The 19,921-nt window shown below is 48.4% G+C and overlaps 1 protein-coding gene across 4 annotated transcripts in view; it reads right to left on the reverse strand.

Annotated features, from left to right (window-relative positions):
• Positions 1-657: 657 nt before the first annotated feature.
• The window catches only part of LOC128877071 (uncharacterized), a 26,913-nt gene continuing 7,649 nt past the window's right edge, over positions 658-19,921 (reverse strand). For 2 of the 4 annotated variants that reach the window (XM_054124041.1, XM_054124043.1), the window contains 10 exons: positions 17,290-17,497; positions 17,081-17,183; positions 15,923-16,766; positions 14,997-15,430; positions 14,806-14,915; positions 10,368-10,493; positions 8,463-8,558; positions 4,350-4,516; positions 4,073-4,247; positions 658-3,370 (listed from right to left, as the gene is read on the reverse strand). In XM_054124041.1, the coding sequence (XP_053980016.1) occupies positions 2,154-3,370; positions 4,073-4,247; positions 4,350-4,516; positions 8,463-8,558; positions 10,368-10,493; positions 14,806-14,915; positions 14,997-15,430; positions 15,923-16,766; positions 17,081-17,183; positions 17,290-17,497 (3,480 nt within the window). In that variant the 3' untranslated portion in view covers positions 658-2,153. Of the gene's footprint in view, positions 3,371-4,072; positions 4,248-4,349; positions 4,517-8,462; positions 8,559-10,367; positions 10,494-14,805; positions 14,916-14,996; positions 15,431-15,922; positions 16,767-17,080; positions 17,184-17,289; positions 17,498-18,156; positions 18,353-18,882; positions 18,984-19,921 lie in introns of those variants that run through there. The other 2 variants (XM_054124044.1, XM_054124042.1) reach the window with 2 other exon arrangements.

Here is a 19,921-nt window from a genome sequence, read left to right on the forward strand (position 1 = left end):
GGCTACGACAATTGTGGTGGACGCACTCATCATCGTCGATAAGAAGATTTATGAAGACCGTCGATAAAGAAGAACTAACTGTTAACTCGATGATACTCGATGTTATTCATTTGATTGTCTTTTGTGAAACATAATTTAATTTTGTTCGTTCACCACACAATGATGGTCAGTAGCGTCATCTTATAGATATGGTGGGAATTATTTTCACTACAAACTTGGGTATTTTCCCACCGATGGCGCCACTGGTACTCGTGTGCTTTCTGTCCTCGCCACTAAAGGGACGCTACTCGTTTGCGCTTTTTCACAAGTACTCGTTCAAAACAAACATTCGTATACAAACCACTCCCGAGCAACCACTAAGCACATTGGCGTATAAGGCACGGGCCTGCTAGAATAGCCTTACTGACGAGTCCACTAGCAGGCCTAGGACGACGAGAAACGCTCTCCCTTCTTTTTGTCCTTCCTATCGCTTGCTCTCTCGGTCATTAGTATCTGGTGCCATCTAGCATCAACAGAGGAATTTTTACTACAAATTTTTTTTTATTTATAATACGTTTCATGAGAAAATGCATTCTAACATAACCATGCGACTTGCGATAGAATTTTAATAGATAATAACATTTCACTAAATGACCGACCGGTGGAACCTTCGGGGGATTTATCTTAATTCAGATAATATTTATTTTATAGGTATATAATACATTGAATTTGCCAGCACATGTGAGAGAAAACACACTTCTCGGCGAATAATACTTGTTTTTTTTTTTTCTTACATTCAACACCTTCCAATTATTCCTATACTACTGCTACCGAACATACTTTTTCCAATCATCCGTGGAACGGAGTTTCATTTTCATTTAATCGACTGACTATCCGAACCGACTGTTCTTCGATGCGGCAGTCGGTTAACAAGTGGTACCTGAAATACCATAGCATCTGTAGATCCGATGTTGTACATAAAACGGGTGGGTACAGGTAAATTGCATCGATTCGTCAGCGTTTGGCAATAAAACGTACGTAACTTCGCGAATATCATCAGCTATCTCTTACCGCCTGAAAAATGCGTCATGTATGTAATACATCGTCGAGATTAATGCCGAAATAAAAATGTCAACGTTACCGGGAAAAAAGAAAACATTGTTTCAATGTAAAATATGTTACGTTCGATAGAGGGAGGTGGGCGGGTGGGTGGGGGGGGGGGGGATGGTGGGGATGGGGAATGGGGGGGTAAGGAAAGAAATCGATTTCGATGGGACGAACCACGATAATCGTACTGTTCGGTAAGCTGCGTATCAACGATGAATTAGTGTTCTTCGTAAGCGCAGTGAGAGTGGCTCATCGACGTTTTTCTTTACCCGAGTACAGGGGATCCATCGATTCGACTGACGGTCGTTGTCTATTTACAATGGTTGCGATAAAGACTAATTAATTTATAAACATCGTTGTTGTTTATGTACAGACGTAATATAAACGCATTATATCTTATAAAACGGACATGTGTAAAAGTGTCGCGAATCAAACAAACAGTGCGAAACTCGATTCGATACGGTTCGGTTCGGTTCCGAGAGATACGAAGGAGCTCGCAATCGTCGGTAGCCCGTGAACGTCTATCGTCGAGCCTTACAACGGATTCCCAAACGAAATAAATCGCACCTTTACGCGCATTTCTTCTATTTTCAAGGACAAAGTAATTTTCGTTACGTTTACAGCGAAATCGGTACGCTTCGTTCGGAAAGAGTAACCAAAAATTTCCTTAGTACCTAAGATCGCAAAAAATATACTCCGCGGTTAGAAAATACTAAATCGTATATTTGAAACGATATCGGCACGACATACGGTCAACGAAGCAAAGGCTCGTCCTGTTTCGCGGCGACTACACGTTACCCGCGCTTGTTCGCGATCGAACGTACGAAGTTACAGGTACAGAGAGACGATAGAAAAAGTGCGCGTAGAATGTTCGAAAGAACCACGGAAAACCGTTTGTTTCCGTGTAATACCGTGTAAATGGCTGAGACGAAAGCCGAAACATCGAACACCGAACACCGTGGCGATCAAACGGATATGAACTTGTCCCGATCGAATCGTGCAGCGGTTTGAAGCGATCGAAGGGATCGAAGCAATGTCGCGCGATAAGCCGATGGACCGCCAGAACGTTACTTGATCGGTTTACCCCAGGCGAATTGTATCGGCAACGGGGGAATATCGCTGCTGGTGGAGGACTCGTCCTCGCTGCTCGTGGCGGACGCTTCCTCGGAGATCATAGCCTCGCCGCCGGCCTCCTGCGGTCTCTGACCGGCGCCGCAATCGTCGGCGGCTGCCGCAGCTGCCGCGGCGGCGGCAACCGCGACGGCCACCGCGGAATTCGTTGTCACCGCCGCCGAGGAAGAGGAGGAGGACGACGAAGAGGTGGACGAGGACGAAGAAGACGGATCGCTCCGTGGTCTTCGTCGAGGGACCGGCGTGGAGTTGCACGTAGGGGCCCACGCGGACTCCTCGACTCGCGCGGAATCCGTCACGGAGATGCTCTTCGACCTCGCCCTGGTGTCCACGGAAGGTCTTCGAGAAGTCAGTCTAAGCGATCCCTGCCTCGACACCGACGTCGTCGCCTCCGGTCTGGCCATTTTCGGGGGCGTCGCGGTCGGCGACGCGTCCGACGACGCTCCTTTCGAGAACTCGTCGTCGATCTCCAACGTCCACGAGACCGAGTCACCTTTCTCCACCATAAACTTCACCATGGACGACGATTGCGGACCGTTCTTGTCGGCTGTAAGACTGTGCTCGACGTGCTCCGGACCCAACGACCGCGACAGTCTAGGCGTCAAGTTCGCAAGAACGGTCACTACTTCGTTTTTTTGACGCAACCTCCATTGCAGCTCCTCGTTCCTTTGCGCCAATCGTTTGTTCTGTTTGGAGACCTGATGGATCGACTCGTGCAGCAGCTCGTTGTCGTGAGACATCTGCCTCTCGATAGCCTCCTTGCACTGAAGCTGGGCTTTCAGGTCCTCGCATCTGGCCTCGAGAGCGATCGCGCGTTGCTGCAGCGCCTCTTTGTCCTCGATCTCTCGCCTGATATTGTCCAGTTCCGATCTCAGGGTCGCGTTTTCCTGACTTCTGATCTCCAACACCGATCGCAGAGACTCGACCTCCGCGGTGAGCGCCGCCCCCTGGTCGTGCACCACCGATCTTCTCTTGAACTCTCCTTCTTTCCGTGTCAATTCCGCCTCCTGTTCCGCGCGCAACTTTACCATCGCGGCTCGGTGTTCTTTCGCAGCCTCGTTCAACGAATCGCGTAACCTCAGCTCGCATCTGCGCCTCTCTTCCTGCAGCGCTGCTTCGAGAGTGGCGATCTGCTCCGCGTGACGGGCCTCCACTGCGGAAAAGTCGATAACAATGTATGACGATCATATTCTACGATGACCGTTAGGACAACCGTTTGTTTGCTTCTTTCTAAGTCGCTCTGGCTACAGCGGTCGGTCGTTGTCATCGTACGCGCGTTATTATTTTTCGCTCGGGGCGATCGACGCCAGCGATCGACGTAGACGAGACGGATTGGAAAACGGAAGAAAAACAAAGCCGCGGTACGGGAGACGAGAACGAACGGATCAAGTCCGTCGAACGTGCCAACCTATAATTAACCTCGATGAACGTTACGTGGTCACTAAATCTAGCGTTTGTGAAGTTCGCGCGCACGCGTGCTCGGTTCGCTTTTGAAAATTTTATGCCCGAATTATTCACCGTCTCCCGGGCTGCGCGTGGGCACCGACACTCGCTGATTTTAATTAACAATTGCTCCACTTTAAATCTCCGTCGTTCGCCACCGACATCGAGACCGTTAGGCTCGTTTAAGAGAGAATATCATTAGCGTACGTATCGTCACGTACGGTGACGGTTTTACTCTTTTTAAAACACGAGATACACGGACAACGTAACGATGGATTGGATTCTCTCGAAAACAAAAAGGAGAAACATCGAGCGTCCCGATCGTACGCGTAAATTACGTCGCGTTATAATTTTCACCGTAACGAGCCAAGAGACCGAAAGAAACGGAAATAAATCTCTTGGCAAGACTCACGATCTTCGCGAAGCTGGTCCAAGGCTCTTCGATGATTCTCCCTCTCCGACTCGAGCCTCTCTTCAATGCCGAGGTTTCTAGATCTCAGCTCCTCGATCTCCGAGCAGGTCGACATCCATTCCGTTTTCATGTTCTCGAAATCTTTTTTTAACTTTGGAGTAGAAAAGGCGTCCAACTGCGCGATCGAAACAGGAGAGGATTAAAACTTTGCACCGAACGACTCGAATAACGAGTTTCGAGTATAACGCGATCAAGAGATCAAATAAATAAAATATACCTCGTAGGCCAGATACTGCACGGTGATGGAGAGGGCTTGTACAACTTGCTCCGCCCTTTTCACGCGTAGGGCCTCGTAGGGTGCGTCGGTTTGGGCGGCCTGGTCCCGCGTCTCCAACGACGCCCTTGTCACCGCATAATTGTTGCCGTGCTCCTTGGTTTCGCGATCTGCAACCAACGTCACCGGGCCCATCACCATTACGATTCTTCCGACTTGGACATAAATTCGATTCGTCCACCCTCGGGTTGGCGCGCTCCTTCGGCTCGAGGCATTTATTCCTCGACTATTCCATTAGTCCTCCATCGGTTCTCCACTGTTACCGGGATGAACTTCGTTCGCGACAGTTACGCGACGCCGAACGAGCCATCGCGACGAACGTTGACGAAGACGCGAGCCTTTCTAACGTCTCGCAAAGTTGTTTATCGCCGGTCATGTTACACGCACAGGGCAGATTAGGAATGGAATCGACTGCGACACGTACTCGGCGAGTTTCTTTCTCCGAATACCGAGAGATATTTCGAGTGTACTTGCAATTATTTCACCGAATAAATTCGCTTTTCCATTTGGAATCGGTCACCCATAAATAGTGGAGCCGTATAGTAATTCGAGGACAACGATCCGTGCGATCAACCTGCTCGCAAGCTGGTCGAACCCATCGCTACGTCGAAGAAAGTCGCGCGGAAAACTTGTTCGCCGAGAGAAAACTGTCGACAAGTCTTGGAAAGTCGAGCTACCTGTTTTTCAGGATCTTTCGGGCGCCCGAAGCGCGGAAAATTCGCGCGTATACGCACGGTCGCCTAGCGGCCGGTTTTTACTCTATTTATCGTCTGTCGATTATTATGGCTCGTTGAATCGTGACGACGATTTGGTCGGACTGCGTCACCGGGATGTTCGTCCTCCCATTATTGCCGCGATGTACGTGACAGCACGCGGGCTGCGTTCGCCGCGAGCCTGATCCTTTTCGGTGGCTTGGACCAGGCTACGAAAGAAAGAGGAAGAAAGGTAACGCGCGCGAGAGTTGAATCGATAAACTTTCGGCGCCCGGCACGGTAGAAAATACGCCCGAGAACATCGGGCCAGTCAATGAAAACACTCTGGGTTAAGGTCAACCGTACGACAGTCGTGTCGCGAGCACGTAAAATCTGAGAAGCCGAAGATACTTCGACGGCCACCTTGGATGGAAACCTGGAAGTTCCTTTCCGCGCAAGTTTTAGTAACCGTCACGCCCGCTATCGTTTATAATCGCACGGTATACGCAATTAGCCGCAATTAGGTAAACGAATCGAACGTTTGCGTTTCATCGACTGTCTTTCAGGATGAAATATGGTAATGTTTGCTCGTCGACCGGAGTGGCACACTCGCGCACTTTTCGCGGAACAAACTTTTGCCGTTAAATTTTCGTTTAAAAGTTCTTTATATAAAGATAGCGGTATCTTTGCTCGACTACGCGAGGATCGATCGATAAGATCGTAGATTCTTCGAATCGTATCGTTGTACTTTTCTATCCCGTTTGCACAAGTAAATCCAACGGAACGTTCGTTTTTTCGTGACACGTATTTGCTCGACGAGCGCTTCTTTTTTTCCTTTTTCTTTTTTTATCCGATTCACGGTATCGCGATCAAGCTGGAAGAGGGGAGACGCATTCGAGTATCCGATCGCGTGGAAAACGTTCGATAAGGACGATCGAGGAACCAGTGCGAAGGAGGTGTAATCAGGATCGTCATTTGTAACGATTTGCTGGCCAAGTCCGCACTTCGACTGAATTAGCACGAGCCACAGGCTGCCTCGCGAAGCGATATATCCCTCCTTCCGTCTTCTCGGCCACTCCTACCACCACCTTGAATCGAGATGCAACCTCGAAGAAGACGATGGACACGCGGAAAACCGTGTCCGACCGGACACGCGCTCTTACGCACTCTTCGTACGTACGACTCGAATATGACCCACAACGTCCGCATGGATTTCCATAATTCCGTTGAAACCTCGATTTTCTTTTCTCGCGTGAAAGTCCTTCGACAGAAGTTTTCTCTCGCCGGAAAAAGCGCGATTATATCTTTCGAGGAAATTGAGGAACTGGTCAGCCTTTAGAATTTTAACCTCGTCTTTGCGTTAAACTCGATATAAACAAATATCAACGAACTATATGTCCAAATATCACCCACATTGAATGAAACAAAAAATTTAATGAAAAGAAAAAAACAGCAAAATAAATTCGGAACCAAGAATGGACCAATATACAACTCCAATTCTACCAAATAGAAGACTACAAGTGGCAATAACAAGATCGAGAATTGCCCGCACAAATTTAACCCGTTGTTACAGAATAACGAAATCACAGCCACCGTCGTGGACCTTTTGCGACGAACCTCTCGCGGTTAAACATTTAATTGAAGAATGTCGAGGAATGCAGCACGATCGAGTAGAGTTCAAACTTGTAAATAATACGCAGACGATCCTCGACGATAGAAACGAATTTCTCAAGCTGGTAGATACAATATATCAACGAAATATGAAATAACGAATAAATTGTAATTCAATTGTAGATACCAACGTGGTCACTAATAAGCCTGTAGTTGATGTGACCTTAAACAAAGTAATTAAAAAAAAAAAAAATATTAACAAACGGTTCGTCGAAGATTCCGAGGAAGGCGTCTTCGTAACGCCGATGATCGAAGAGCACCGCCTAGCGCCTGCCTTTTACTCTATTTATCGTTACGTCTGGCGATTTTATGGCTCGTAAAAATGAGAAGTGCTCGAGAGACTGGGATCCGTTTCAGCGGAATCCGTCATTTCGTTAATGGAAAAAGGAAAGGATAACGAAGATAATGACGGCCATGCGAGCGAGCACGATCGCGACGAGTTATTTCAAGGATCCGTGCTCCGAATAAATTCGCTTTTCCATTTGGAATCGGTCAGCCTTAAATGGTGGACCCCAGCCGTATACGTACGAGACAATACGTGTCCGTATAGTCATTCGAGGATAACGATCCGTGTGATCAACGATCGGATAACGCTCTTCCGCCAGGACCTTAGCAGACAATTGACGATTCCAGTCGTCGCTATTTGTTTCGTCACATTCGTAACGCGAGCGCAATTAACGACGACCAAATGGTAACCAGATCCTTCCTTCGAACTTACTCAAACTCGCCGAAACAGTAGGACGTAATTTTTTCACCGTTTGCTCGACTATCGATGCGCATACCTCGCAGCTGCTTCATGAATGATTAATAGAATGACGAATTAAAACGAAAGGAAGCGCAAAACCGTGACTCGAAGAAACTCGACCTGTGATTCGATGCTTTCTAGGACGCGGATGGTTATTAATAATAATTTTTACTTCGGTAACTCGCTCCACATAAACACGTATGTACCCGTTTGCGCAGACTTTAACCCGTTTGCGCAGACTTTAACCCATTTGCAACTCGTTCTTATCGGCAATATTTTATTTGAATTCAATTTACGAGTAAATCGCGCGCATATATTCGCTAATGATGCAAATGGGTTAACGTGTCGGTAGTTGACATGCTCGTAGAGTAACGTCCGCGATTTTATCGCGGTTGTTTCGTTCGTTGTTTTCGCGTTCGATCGATCGAGCCGGATTTTTTCGGAACTCGGAGCGAAAAATCGATACCGTAAAAGAGGGAACGGAGTTCGGCGTATCCAAGGACCGGTGAAAGCTACGACTTTCTTCGAAGCGACAAGCCACGCGCGCGGAGGGACACGCACGCGTGCGTCCTCGTGTATGCGGAGAAACGCTTCTACGTACGCACCGCGAAATGACCGTGTGACTTTTTTAGAAACTAGCTACCGTCGGTCGGAGTAGCGCGGTCAATGAATTAGAAAGCATGCCGGGATGATATGTTCTCGCGAAATTATCTTCCTCCCACGGGACGAAAGTACGAAGAGACGATAGTGGAAATAACGAATTTTAATTCTGGGATTATTACTTGAAAAAAAAAAAGAGTAATAGGTAATCGCAGGATTTAAATTAGAGACTTTGTGCGATCGGATCGCGAAGAAGAAAACGTTTTACGATCGTCGACGACCGGTTGTCGCGGTTCTTCCAACCGCGATAAAAGAAAACGTAACGACCGCGCGAAAATATCCATATACCTTTCGTCGATGTCGTTGAACTGTGCTGCTTCGTTGGGACAGTGGTTGTTAATCTCCTCGTTATTGTCGGCTTTCGCGTCGCTGACGGGCTCTTCTCTGGAAAATAGAATTCGCCGCGTTAACGAGAGCACGTTACACGCTCGCCGGTAGTGCCTTAAATGACGTATCGTCGAGTTTGCGAGTACCGTTCGCGCGAACCGTTTCGCTGCCAGATAATACGTACACACGAGCTCGGAACTACCAACAGTAAAACTCGACTTTTCGACGCAAGAGAAACAACGTTTCTTCGTCCGAGGAAAAAACTTACAGGTCGTAGATCGAACGACAGCGGTCGAAAACCGACTTACTAGAATACAAGAAAACACGAAACTAATTTATTATCAACGTAAAACTGATCTCATAGCTCAATGTAATCAAACGCTAACGTAATCCTGTAGCTCGGCGAGTAGCGTAACACAAAGCCTGTCCCCTAGCTGAACGACTAACGTAATTAAACGCAAAATGCATCCATACTTGCTCGCTTCCGTTCGATTACATTTAAAGGTGAAAAACGAAACCAGAATAAAATAATATTCTCGCGAAACTGTAGATCCATCGAGCTGCGTATACGGACTGTCTATGGACTGTACGTTGGATATGTAAAAACAAATAAGTAAATACCAGGATATTTACGATGGCACGAGGAAACCATTGCTGCTGGAATATTCCGGTCATACGAATCGCGCAGTGTCTGTATCGAAACCGGCTGATCGTTTATCCGAATCGTCGTCGATTAGCGTAGATCGCATTCGGTAGTCGCGTAGCGTTGATAATGCCGATCACGAAACACCGTGGCGTACACGTAGGTCGCGAATCACGTTTACGAGATGGAATATTTCAACGGCGCGCACGGGACTAAACGGACTGGCAGACTGTAGCAGACTGAGTGGCACGCTGTTGTTTTCCTGTTTGAAGCTGACGAAGGACTGTCGGGATATCGAACAGCTTTCGAAACGGCCGGGGGTTTAAATCGAACAGTGGTTGCGGCCGTTAGGGATGCGTACCGTTAGGTTTCCGACCCGACTCGTAAACAACCGTCATTGTCGGAGGCCTAAGGTATAATTATCGGGTACAATAATAGCATCGGGAAATTCGTTAAATGGTTACGGCTACAAAGGAAGAAGGTACATCGATACTCGATTTCTTATAAATCGTGTCTGCGACTCTAACGTTTCTCACACGATTCGTTTGCCGAAACTAGCATGGCCGGTTGCCAATAATACTTTTCAATGCTACGCTTCCCACTCGAAATAGAACCCTCTTGGTAGTTTGCTATCGACGCGGAGATAGCACCGAACTTGTTCGTTTCGTTGACGCGGTCCGCGGTCGATGCGAACCAGCGCAAACGGTTGCATACGGACAGGCGTTCGGAGGAAAAGTATTCACTTCGTCGCAATAGGTCTCCAACCGGAAGTACGCAGCGGTACCCTCGACCTTTCGTTTCCTCCGTTCAATCAGTGAACAGACATTTTGTATGTATATATGGGGTGTGTACGAATAAAAGTGTTCCAGGCTAACGTCTCCTAAGAACCAAAAGGCCGACGAGATAAGACTATAAAGACGGAGACTTATCTTTCTAATACGATCAACAGATCGCGACTTTTAGTAACGAACAAACTAATAAAATCGAGCCTCTAGTCGCCGTGCTTTCAGAGATATTAACCTGTACTATTTTTAACGTACACTCTGTACACACGTCCACGTACACCCGCATATGATACGTAGTATATGTAGTATATGTATACGCATATATGTATACGCATATATGTATACGCATATATGTATACGCATATATGTATACGCATGTATGTATACGCACGGTCATCGTATTATATGGGGCGCATGTACCGGACCCTCGACACTCACCGAGATTGATGGGCGAAATTTCTACACAGTTCTTCTTGCTCTCGAAACTATTGACACGGTTCTGTTGACTATTGCGACCATTCGCTACCAGTCTTCTTGGCGGGTTTACCGATGTCGGCGATCTCTCTGGAAATACAGAACGAAACCGATCAGATGCGATTTCCCGTATCGTTCGTTTCAAAAAGCACAAAGGAAGTGCAGCGACCTTTGTAAAATCAGTTCGTCGCTATCATTTGTCGCAAATTAAAGTAAATCGAAAAAGTATAAAGTAAATATAACCACTCCACTTTTTAGCAAAGTGTAATCGCGTTCTCCTTCTCATACATCTAATACTTTTACCAGGTAGTCGCGAAAACAACAAGGTAACACCGCGACGCACAGCATTGCGCGTCGAATGGTTCGTAAACCACGGAATTTCGTTTCTCTCGTCGGTCGCAGTTACCTTAACGATATTTCACGCGCATCATCGGAATTCCTGCCCGACGAGGCGTTACAGCGGGACGAATCCGTGCCGAGAGCTAAGTTTAAACCGGTGCCCGTCGATTATGCCAACGAGGAAAAGAAAACGTTTATTATGTACACCAGGCTGCACGTAGCCGTTGCCTACGAGCTCGAGCATATAACGGCCGGTGCACGGGCCCCGTGCGCGTAATGGTTCGAATCGATCTTGCACGCGAGAGCAAATTTACGCGGAAAATATTTTACGCGGTCGGGCACGACAATTAAGAATATCAATCTCTTCGAGCCTGGACGTGGACTTGAAAATCGTTTTCTCAATTGAAAAATCGTGTTCCAGGCGCCGTTAAGCCCATCGCACACGGCTGCAACTGATCAGTTTCAAACCACTCCGAAACTATAGATAGCGGGGTAGGTAAAACAAAGAGCGCGAACGGTTTGCAACACTAATTTCAAATCGGTTGCGCCCGTGTGCGTTCGGCCTGTTTATTACAACGAACCCGAGGTATTATAATAGTTTCCGATGAACTTCTCGGACACCAATGATCGATGGACGACGTACAAAAGAGAAATCCCGTGACGAGGTGTGTAAGTAGGGTACCTTTGATCCTTCCCCGTAAAGTTTTAGACTCGCTTAAGAGAAACCGTTCGACCCATCTACCTTTTCGAATGCCTATGCAGCCGCCGCGAGCCGGTCGCTCGTATTCGCGTCGTTGGAACTTTCTAGCGTTAAATGGACCACGAAGAAAAAGACAGGTGGCAGATAGCCACGGATCTCGTTCATTTTTTCATAGCGAAACGAGATCAACGTATCGGTAGACGAGATCTTGCCGGCCGAATCGTGTCTCCCTATGAAAATCGTTTTCCAGGCCAGAGGACAAGGGTCGTCTCCTGGCTAAATCGCCGGTCGCTCCTAATAATATGACTCTACCTCTTTTGAAACTGCCGAGCCGCATTTTCGTCGAGTCTCTGACGAAATCCGTCCGAAGAGCTGGCCTACCCTTCGATCCTTGCTGGCCCATTTTTAATCCTCGCTTTCACCGTGGCTTCGCCGGCATTCCGCCGCTAAAAATCATTCCGGAAACCGCAGCTATTCACCTCGTGGTGTCCCGGCTGGACGCCTGGGACGGCACCAGGAACGCGTACCACCGGCACTCGCTATTATCCGTCATATTTATCGGTGAACCTTTCTTTATCCGTTACGCGCACTATTCGTCGCGCGAGAATCGACTCTTTCCCATCTGTCGCGGTGACATCGCGTTATCGTTGGTTCGAACGAACGACGGATAATCAAACCACCTCGATGCCGCGGACGTGAAGGGCGCGATCCATGGTTACTCCATCGCGGGCACGTTAACTCGAGGACTGGATCGACGCGTTCCGATCGTTGTCGCGACCCGATTCCAGGTCCGCGACGCGTGTCCGTCTTTCACCGGCGCGGGCGCGATCGACGGTGGGTTTAACATCTGATTCCGATGGGCGATTGCGTAAGTGGTAGATCGAGCCGGGTGTCGTGGCAGTGGTCGTCGGCCTTGGAAGCCGCACGTGGTCGCCGGGTGCACCTGTCTAAAAGGGTGGGGACACGGCAGAACCACCGGCGTGGTCGAGTCGAAGGACGTGCACACGGCCAGAAGAGACGACCGATGAAGAAAGGCAATGCCGGAAATAAACCACCCAGTGCCGTTGACCCGTACGCAAGCTCCGTCAGTCGAGAAGCTGCCAATGTACACGACGAGAGTTAACACCTAGGAGAGTAACGCTAGGTGTCCACGCGGATGCTTTCGGCTCGAGAATAAAACATCCTTCGATACGATTGAATTTCCATCGAATACGAGAGCGATCGATTCAGCGCGGAACGACTCGAGAGTAAAACTCTCCGGTAAGACTTTCTTCAACGGTCACAGCATCGCGAGTATAGGAAAACGGAGCTTAAGGGTTCTTTCACACGGACACGCGGGTAACCGACGTTACGAGACAACTTCCAACCAGTTTGTCTCACGCAGTTCTACGGTATGCTTCGCGAATCAAGCAAGGACGAAAGAATAAAGACCACCGGTAAAGGACTATTTCCAGCGGGAAGGTGGATTCGCGGAATTCTTCCGCGTGCCTCGGCCGAAGGAGCTTTTTTTTATTCTCGGTACCGTTCTCCGAGAAGGAAACTCTCGAGCGGACATCGAATGCGACGATCGTCGCGGATTCTTCTGTCGTTCGGCCGACGGAAAGAACGTCGGCCCTGATGCGAAAGAACGTACCGAAAGGCACCTTCGGTAACGGTATCTCGGGAAACTTTCATTGGAGTCTCGGAGAGGGGCAGGTAATCCAGCCTCGAAACATTTCGAATTCTTCCGACGATCGAATATCAAAGAACGCGCGATAACATATTGCGGAGGAATCGAAGCAACGTCGGTGAAATCCTCGCTCTCGATGACCCTGTTCCTTCGATCGACCCCAGTGCCGGCGCGAGAAGACGGGACACGCCGAGAATCAGGTCACGTAGAACGTATTCGTGGCTCGCGCTGATACAGCGTCGAATCGAAGATCCGACGTCGATAAGAACATCCGATAAGAACATCCGATAAGAACACGAACCGATGACGGCGTGTACGTTGGAATCGATACGAGACGATCGAGGTTCCGCGGAGCACAGCTTCGATGCACTTTGCACCGTCACATTGCGGTATTCACTGACGACGACGCACCGGCTGTTCGGTCTTGTCCTTCTTTTGCTCTGTCACGAGCGCGCACCGACTATCCGCGTACCCTCGATAAAATCGGTCAGCCGAATGGGGTACAGAGCGAAGACGTATCGCGTGCGAGTGTGTGCGTGCGAGTGTGTGCGTGCGAGAGAGAGGCGGAAACCGCCAGAGGAGAAGGAAGAGAGAAGACCGGAAATGCAACGCGCGTGCATAAACAGCGTCCGAGCGAGCACGAGGTCCGCCGACGACTGCCGACTGGATGCTGCTGGTGTCGCGGCTGCGGCTGCTCGAGCCGCGATCCAATGGAAACGAAACTGCCCAGTGGCGCCGGAAGAGGGGCATCGGCGCCATCGCCACTTTCGACGTCCAAGTTTCGCGCGCCCTGTACGGGTCGATAGAAAAACACCCTCCTACGCCCACGCGAATCCTACCACTCCGCTCCCTTACGTGGACCGAACCACCCAAGGCGTGTTACGCGACTGTAGGTCCTACGCGCGACGCAAAAGCAATTTTCGATCATCCACAGTTTCGATATATCCGATCGAAAGTTGCTTCGGTTACCTTTATTTCCATGGTGTGTATTTCGAGCGAACGCGTAAAAATTTCCGACGTCGATCATCCACAGTTTCGATGTATCCGATCAAAAGTCACTTCGGTTACCTTTATTTCCATGGTGTGTATTTCGAGCGAACGCGTAGATGCAAAAAAAAAAAAAAACATAAAAAGAATGGGTACTCTTCTATACGCGTTCTTAGTAACGTGCTCAGCGGTTACTCGTTCTGTTGACCTTTGCGGTCTGAAGTTTTTCTACGCGAAAAAACGCAAGGTATGCGGTCGAACATAACTCGATATCGCAAAATCGGTTGGCATCGTGTTTATTCAAGCTCCAGCGTTCTCCGCAAGGTCTTCCCGTCACGGTTTCTACCGCCGCGACTCCGCAACCTACCTCTCCGTCTCTGTAAAATATACACGCGTGCGAGACAACGCGAGTGCAACGAGTACCTCGCGATACGAACGTTGCACTCTCGCTCGATCGAAATTAAATCAGAACAATGGCGACGCGTGTATCGTTGAACGCGAAGCCTCTATTAACATCGCGATGCGACATAACGCGAATAGATATCGATTCGATTCGCGATCGTTTAAAAATACATCTTCTCTCTCTAAATATAACGTTTATTATTCGCGCGTTACGTTAACGTTTATTACGCCGAGTAAATGGTTCGATAGCATCGTCGAGCGAAGTAAAATTTTGTCGTCTTAAATTTAATGAGAATTCAACTTACTTGACGCGTCCTTGCCAGGTCCGGTACTGAGATCACTCAAGGAGCTACGAACGGAGCTTCTGGCAGTTTCTTGAGTCGGTGATTTCATTTCTTGACGACCGCGTATCCTCCTGGCAATTAAGAACGTCTTAGCGATGCTACATACGCGAAACCTTTCAGACATTCGCAGTTATCGACGACCGATGCCTCACCTCTTGTCCTTGTTGTTATTGTTATTGGCATCGCCAGCTTTTTTTTGCGTCGATCCCGTGGCAGATGGTTGGCCAAGACTTTGCAGTACTCTCGACTTCACTTCTTTCCTGATCGGCCTCGTTCTCTGTTCGTTCTTGCCAGCTTCGATTTTACTCATGACCGCGTCCCAACGGCCACCCTTTCGCGACGACCTCTGCGATCGCCGTGCCTCTTTCTCCGCCTCGTCTTTCGGTCCGGACTCGATCATCGCCTTAATCTTCGAGACGACGTTCCTCTTAGGCATTTTGTATTTCTTCAACGGAACGGCGTCGGCCTTGTTCTGGCCTTTCGACCGCATATTGTCATTGTTCCTCTCCACCTCGATCACCGTGACCTCGTTGGTATTCATCGATCCATTGGATTCGCCGGACGCATCCAAAGGATTCACGGCAACCTAAACATTATCGATCGCACGATATCAACAAACGTAGATAGACGCGCTTCGGTTATCGGATCGTTTCGTGAGTGTTTGCGTGTTTCGTTGGGTAAACTTTCGATGCGGCGCTAGTCGTCCAAGTGTATTAGGATTTGCACCTATTTGCAAGTTAAGTAGTCGATATTTTTTATCCGTAGTAGTTTCCACCTGTTTTTCGAATCCGATAAAAAGAGTATACGTTGTACAGTCTACCACGGACATCGACAAAGTTCGTAACAAATGTGCCGTTAAAATAAGCCGTCCGATGAAAACGTTACTAATTTCTACAAGAAAAACAAAATCGGTACATTAATGCGCGAGTTGGGAATACCAGTGTTTTTATACATGGGAAATAGCTATGGTACATCGTGATCGCGGATTACGTTACGCGGTGTGTGTTACAGCCCTTGATAAATAACCGAAACGCGATGTGATCGTGAAATGGTTCGACAATCGAACCGATCGACTCGCCTGTAAGTAATCCATGATAACCTCCGCGTGAACGGGCGATGGCTGACTTCTCTGAGAGACCTCTGTGTCGATGGTGTCCGGGGTGTGATCCTCGTTCTTCTCCACCGTTTCCTCGGGTGCGAGCAACTCGTCGTGTCTCTTATCGAGGTCCGAGTAAATTCCGCTCGAGTCCATCTCTTCTCCTGTGAAGCTCGGACATCTTCGACCGCCAGGAGCGCAAAAGAGCGTTCCATCGATTACCTGGGCCTTCCTATCGCCGCGCACGATCTCCTCGTAGGCGTCGGCGTCGCTCTCCGTAAAGAAGTCCGAGTCCGTCATCGGATCTTGTCTGCACGGAGCGGGAAGATTCGGCGGCGGCGCAACGGACGGTGGATCCGCTCCCCGACTCGCCGGCCTCGAGTTCTCGCCGTCGCCTTGATAGCCAGCTTCCAGGCTGGTGATGCTGGTCACCGACGTAACGAAACTGATGGGAACACCTGTGCCCCTGACAGGTTCCACGGGCTTAGGGTCGAGCGGAAGCTCTTCGGGAGACGGTGTTCTCTCGCTGGACCCCTCCTCGGTCGGCTCGACGTCTACCGAAGGCCTCGACGCCGACGCCCGCGTTAACGCCAGTCGCGAACCCGCCGATCCCGTAAGATTTTCACAGGATGGTGTCCTGGAGCACTCTAGCGCAACCGTGAAGTCGGTCATCTGGTCAGGGGTCAGTATACCGAGACTCTCGTCGTGTTCGAACGAGTTCTGCTTGTTCAGCATCAAATAATGCGGCGTCGCGTTCACTGCGTTCTCATTGTAAGAGCCCAAAGACGCATCCAGGAGACAGTTCTCTCCGGTGTCGTCGAGCAAGCTGTAAACAACGTAATGGAATATATAATACGCCACTTTACCGTTCGTTGAATATTTTCTCCATCTGTCCGGAGAATGTGTTTTGCAAATGACGACGGTATATTTGCACTCGGGATGAGCCACCTATTATTCCATTAGGGTTTTTACGACCACCTCGAGTCGGGTCGAATCGGTGATCGTAAACGTTTTTCGGATACACCTGACGCTAAGCGCAGACATTGTTCCCCGCAGGCAACGAATGTCATTTGCAAAACCAGACTCCGGACGGATGAAAGACGTGCGCGGAACGCGTAGTAGGAACACGGTACCAGGTACCTGAGAAAGTTGCTCTTCTCCTCGGCAAAGTGAACCAACTGTTGCATGTCATCTTTGTCGATGTCCCATACAGGTGATTTCGTGAACGTCTTGCGTCCCGAATCTGTCGATAGAAAGCGTCGTTGTTAATTATCTCGCTTACAGTGCTCGTCGCGAAAACAAGGCAACGTTTGATGGAATTCATCCGAAATTCAAGATTGAGAGGTTACCTTCTATCGCCGGCGTAGACACGGCTCGTGGCATGCACTTCGTTTTAGGACTGGACTCGTCCTCCGCGTCGACGAACTGCAAACATCCCGATAACACCAGCGAACGTCGATGTCCCGGTACCAGCGTCGGTGTTCCCAGTACTCTGGATTTAGGGAAGAAGGACGGTCGGGCCGCTCTCGGGACCGGTATCCGGCTCTCCCCTACGTTCTGGAATCGGACAAACGCTACGATAAGTACGCGTGCACTCGTTACGCGTCAACTATTTCACGTATCCGCTCGGTCTCTCGCGAAACACGCATTTTACGGAGACGGCCGGAAATTCCTCCCGAAGAATGTTCTAATCAGCCGAGCCGTCTCAACCCTGAAGCTTGCGTCGACTGAATCTAGGCAGGCACGATCTCGTTCCAGCGAATAAATTAAATTCAGTGGCCACGTACGCGTACAGTACTCGCCAACAATTCGCGTTCCGACAGTCCCATATCCTACATCCCGCATCCGCACGGCATCGCCAACTTTAAACCTCGTAATTTCGCGCGTAAACTTTCCAATGATTAGCGCGATATTAGTAAGTTATCGCGACACGCGAAATCTATATAGAGTCGCGCGAGACGGAAAAGCTGAAGAGAGGCGAGCGATCGCGAATTGCCGTGAAATATAATAGCGAGACAGAATAGAAAGAAAGAGATTTTTCAAGGTCGAACGTAACACGCTCGACCCGAAGATTCGCGCAAAGAGTCCGTTGCCCTTGGCCCATCTCCAAATAAAACCCTTCGTCCCGAGGTGAATCAGAAGTGTCTCTCGGTTGGCAGTTGAGTTTAATTTAATTTTAGCCATGGTCCACCACCGCGTTAAATTCTCGCAGCCACCTTTAACCGAACCGCTTCGTGTGTTTTCGCTCCTTCCTGCCGCGTAAGAACACGCGTAACCGCGGTGGCGGTGGTCTGTTTCACGACCAACGAAAACATCGGTCGGTGGTCGACGGAGATACGCGGAATCTAAGTTCGTGTAATATACGACCAATACAATTTCATAGAGAATAGTTTCTTTTTTTACGGAAAAACAGATTTTATACGTCTCCGGTGGCTAATACCAAAACTGTTCGCAAAAGGAACGAAACAAGAACAGTTGTTTCGTTGTATATCTGAGATTCGTGACTCACGGTCGATGTCGTTCATGTTCGAAACGATTGTAAACATCGGTACGTGTGTATGCGTGTGCACGTATCGACTCGACTTTGGTGTTGACATTTTTTTCCGCGTTATTCGAGCGATTACGGTCTTCCACGTAATTATCGAGCGCATGCAAACCGTGAACGGTACCAGCGAGATATTTCTAAATAATTTGTTTCGAGTCGTGGCAACGTAGAGTCTCTAGAATCGAAGTTCGCGAGTGGTACGGCTGAAAAAGGCGCCTCTGTAACGCGGCATTGGCGACGATTAAACGCACACCCGCGTACGAATGATTCAATTATGAACAGTTGAAACGAGACACGTCCTCGGTGACCGAGTACACTCGTTACTCGTGCTGCACGTCAACGCGTTCCTAATAATAGTATTGCCGATGGCCTGCTGAAAGCAAGAGGAACCAGCTACCAGAGACTAGAGTAACGGAGTGCGTTCACCGACGACCCTGTCGAACGACGCCGCGGCTGAGAACTGGGTTACATAGCCGCGAGTTTTCTACGAACCGTTCGCGCTATTACTGCTCGACGACGCGGGTCCCGCACGCAAATCACGCATTTTTTTCTGCGGATACACGCCGATCATCGACCAACCAGCGGCGTTTCGTCATCGGCAGCGTCGGCGACTTTTACACAGAAACGATAAATTATTCAGCAGCGATGCATTATCGCGTTACGACGGCGATTCTTAATCGCCGTGCCGCGAATGTTTGCCAACGTATCAGATATTTATTCCGACGTTTTATTATTATTTGACCACGTCTAGATTTATCAATCGCTATCGCGTGTATTTACAAACATTTTATCGAAGAAAATCCGCGCGCAATAAATACGCATCGCTCCTTAACGCGCGCGTGGGTATTGCACGTACATATTTAAGGAACCAGAAAATAATGTCGTTTCTGCGAATGACGATACTCGTTGTGTATTCATTGATTTTATTTATTTATTTATTTCAATATATACGGGCATAGCTCGTTACGAAATTAATACAGTGTAGCAATTATAAACAGCAACTATTAATTGATTTTCATTAATCCGGCATTGAAAATTTGCACGCTAGATTTATTTGTCTGAATTTAATGAAACAAAATGAGATATCCCAAAATGTCTTGATAATGCCACCATCCTGGAGACATGCTCTACGAGATACAACAGGTTTCATTCCGATTGGTCAAGCCATCTCGGCGTAATCGAGTAACATACATTAAAAAAACGAGAAAAATATATATATATATATTTCGGAACGTTCGAACCGCGTCGCCAACTTCTTCGTGGCCACCTCTGATAACATTATTCGCACGTAAGATGATTGTAGAAAAACGAAAGATGATTGTACAGTCGACGAAAGGTGGATAATAATTAGAATATATATATATATATATATATATAAAAACGAGAAAAATATATATATATATATATAAAAACGAGAAAAATATATATATATATAT

This window comes from Hylaeus volcanicus, chromosome 5, assembly GCF_026283585.1.
Source record: "Hylaeus volcanicus isolate JK05 chromosome 5, UHH_iyHylVolc1.0_haploid, whole genome shotgun sequence".
Lineage (NCBI taxonomy): Eukaryota > Metazoa > Arthropoda > Insecta > Hymenoptera > Colletidae > Hylaeus > Hylaeus volcanicus.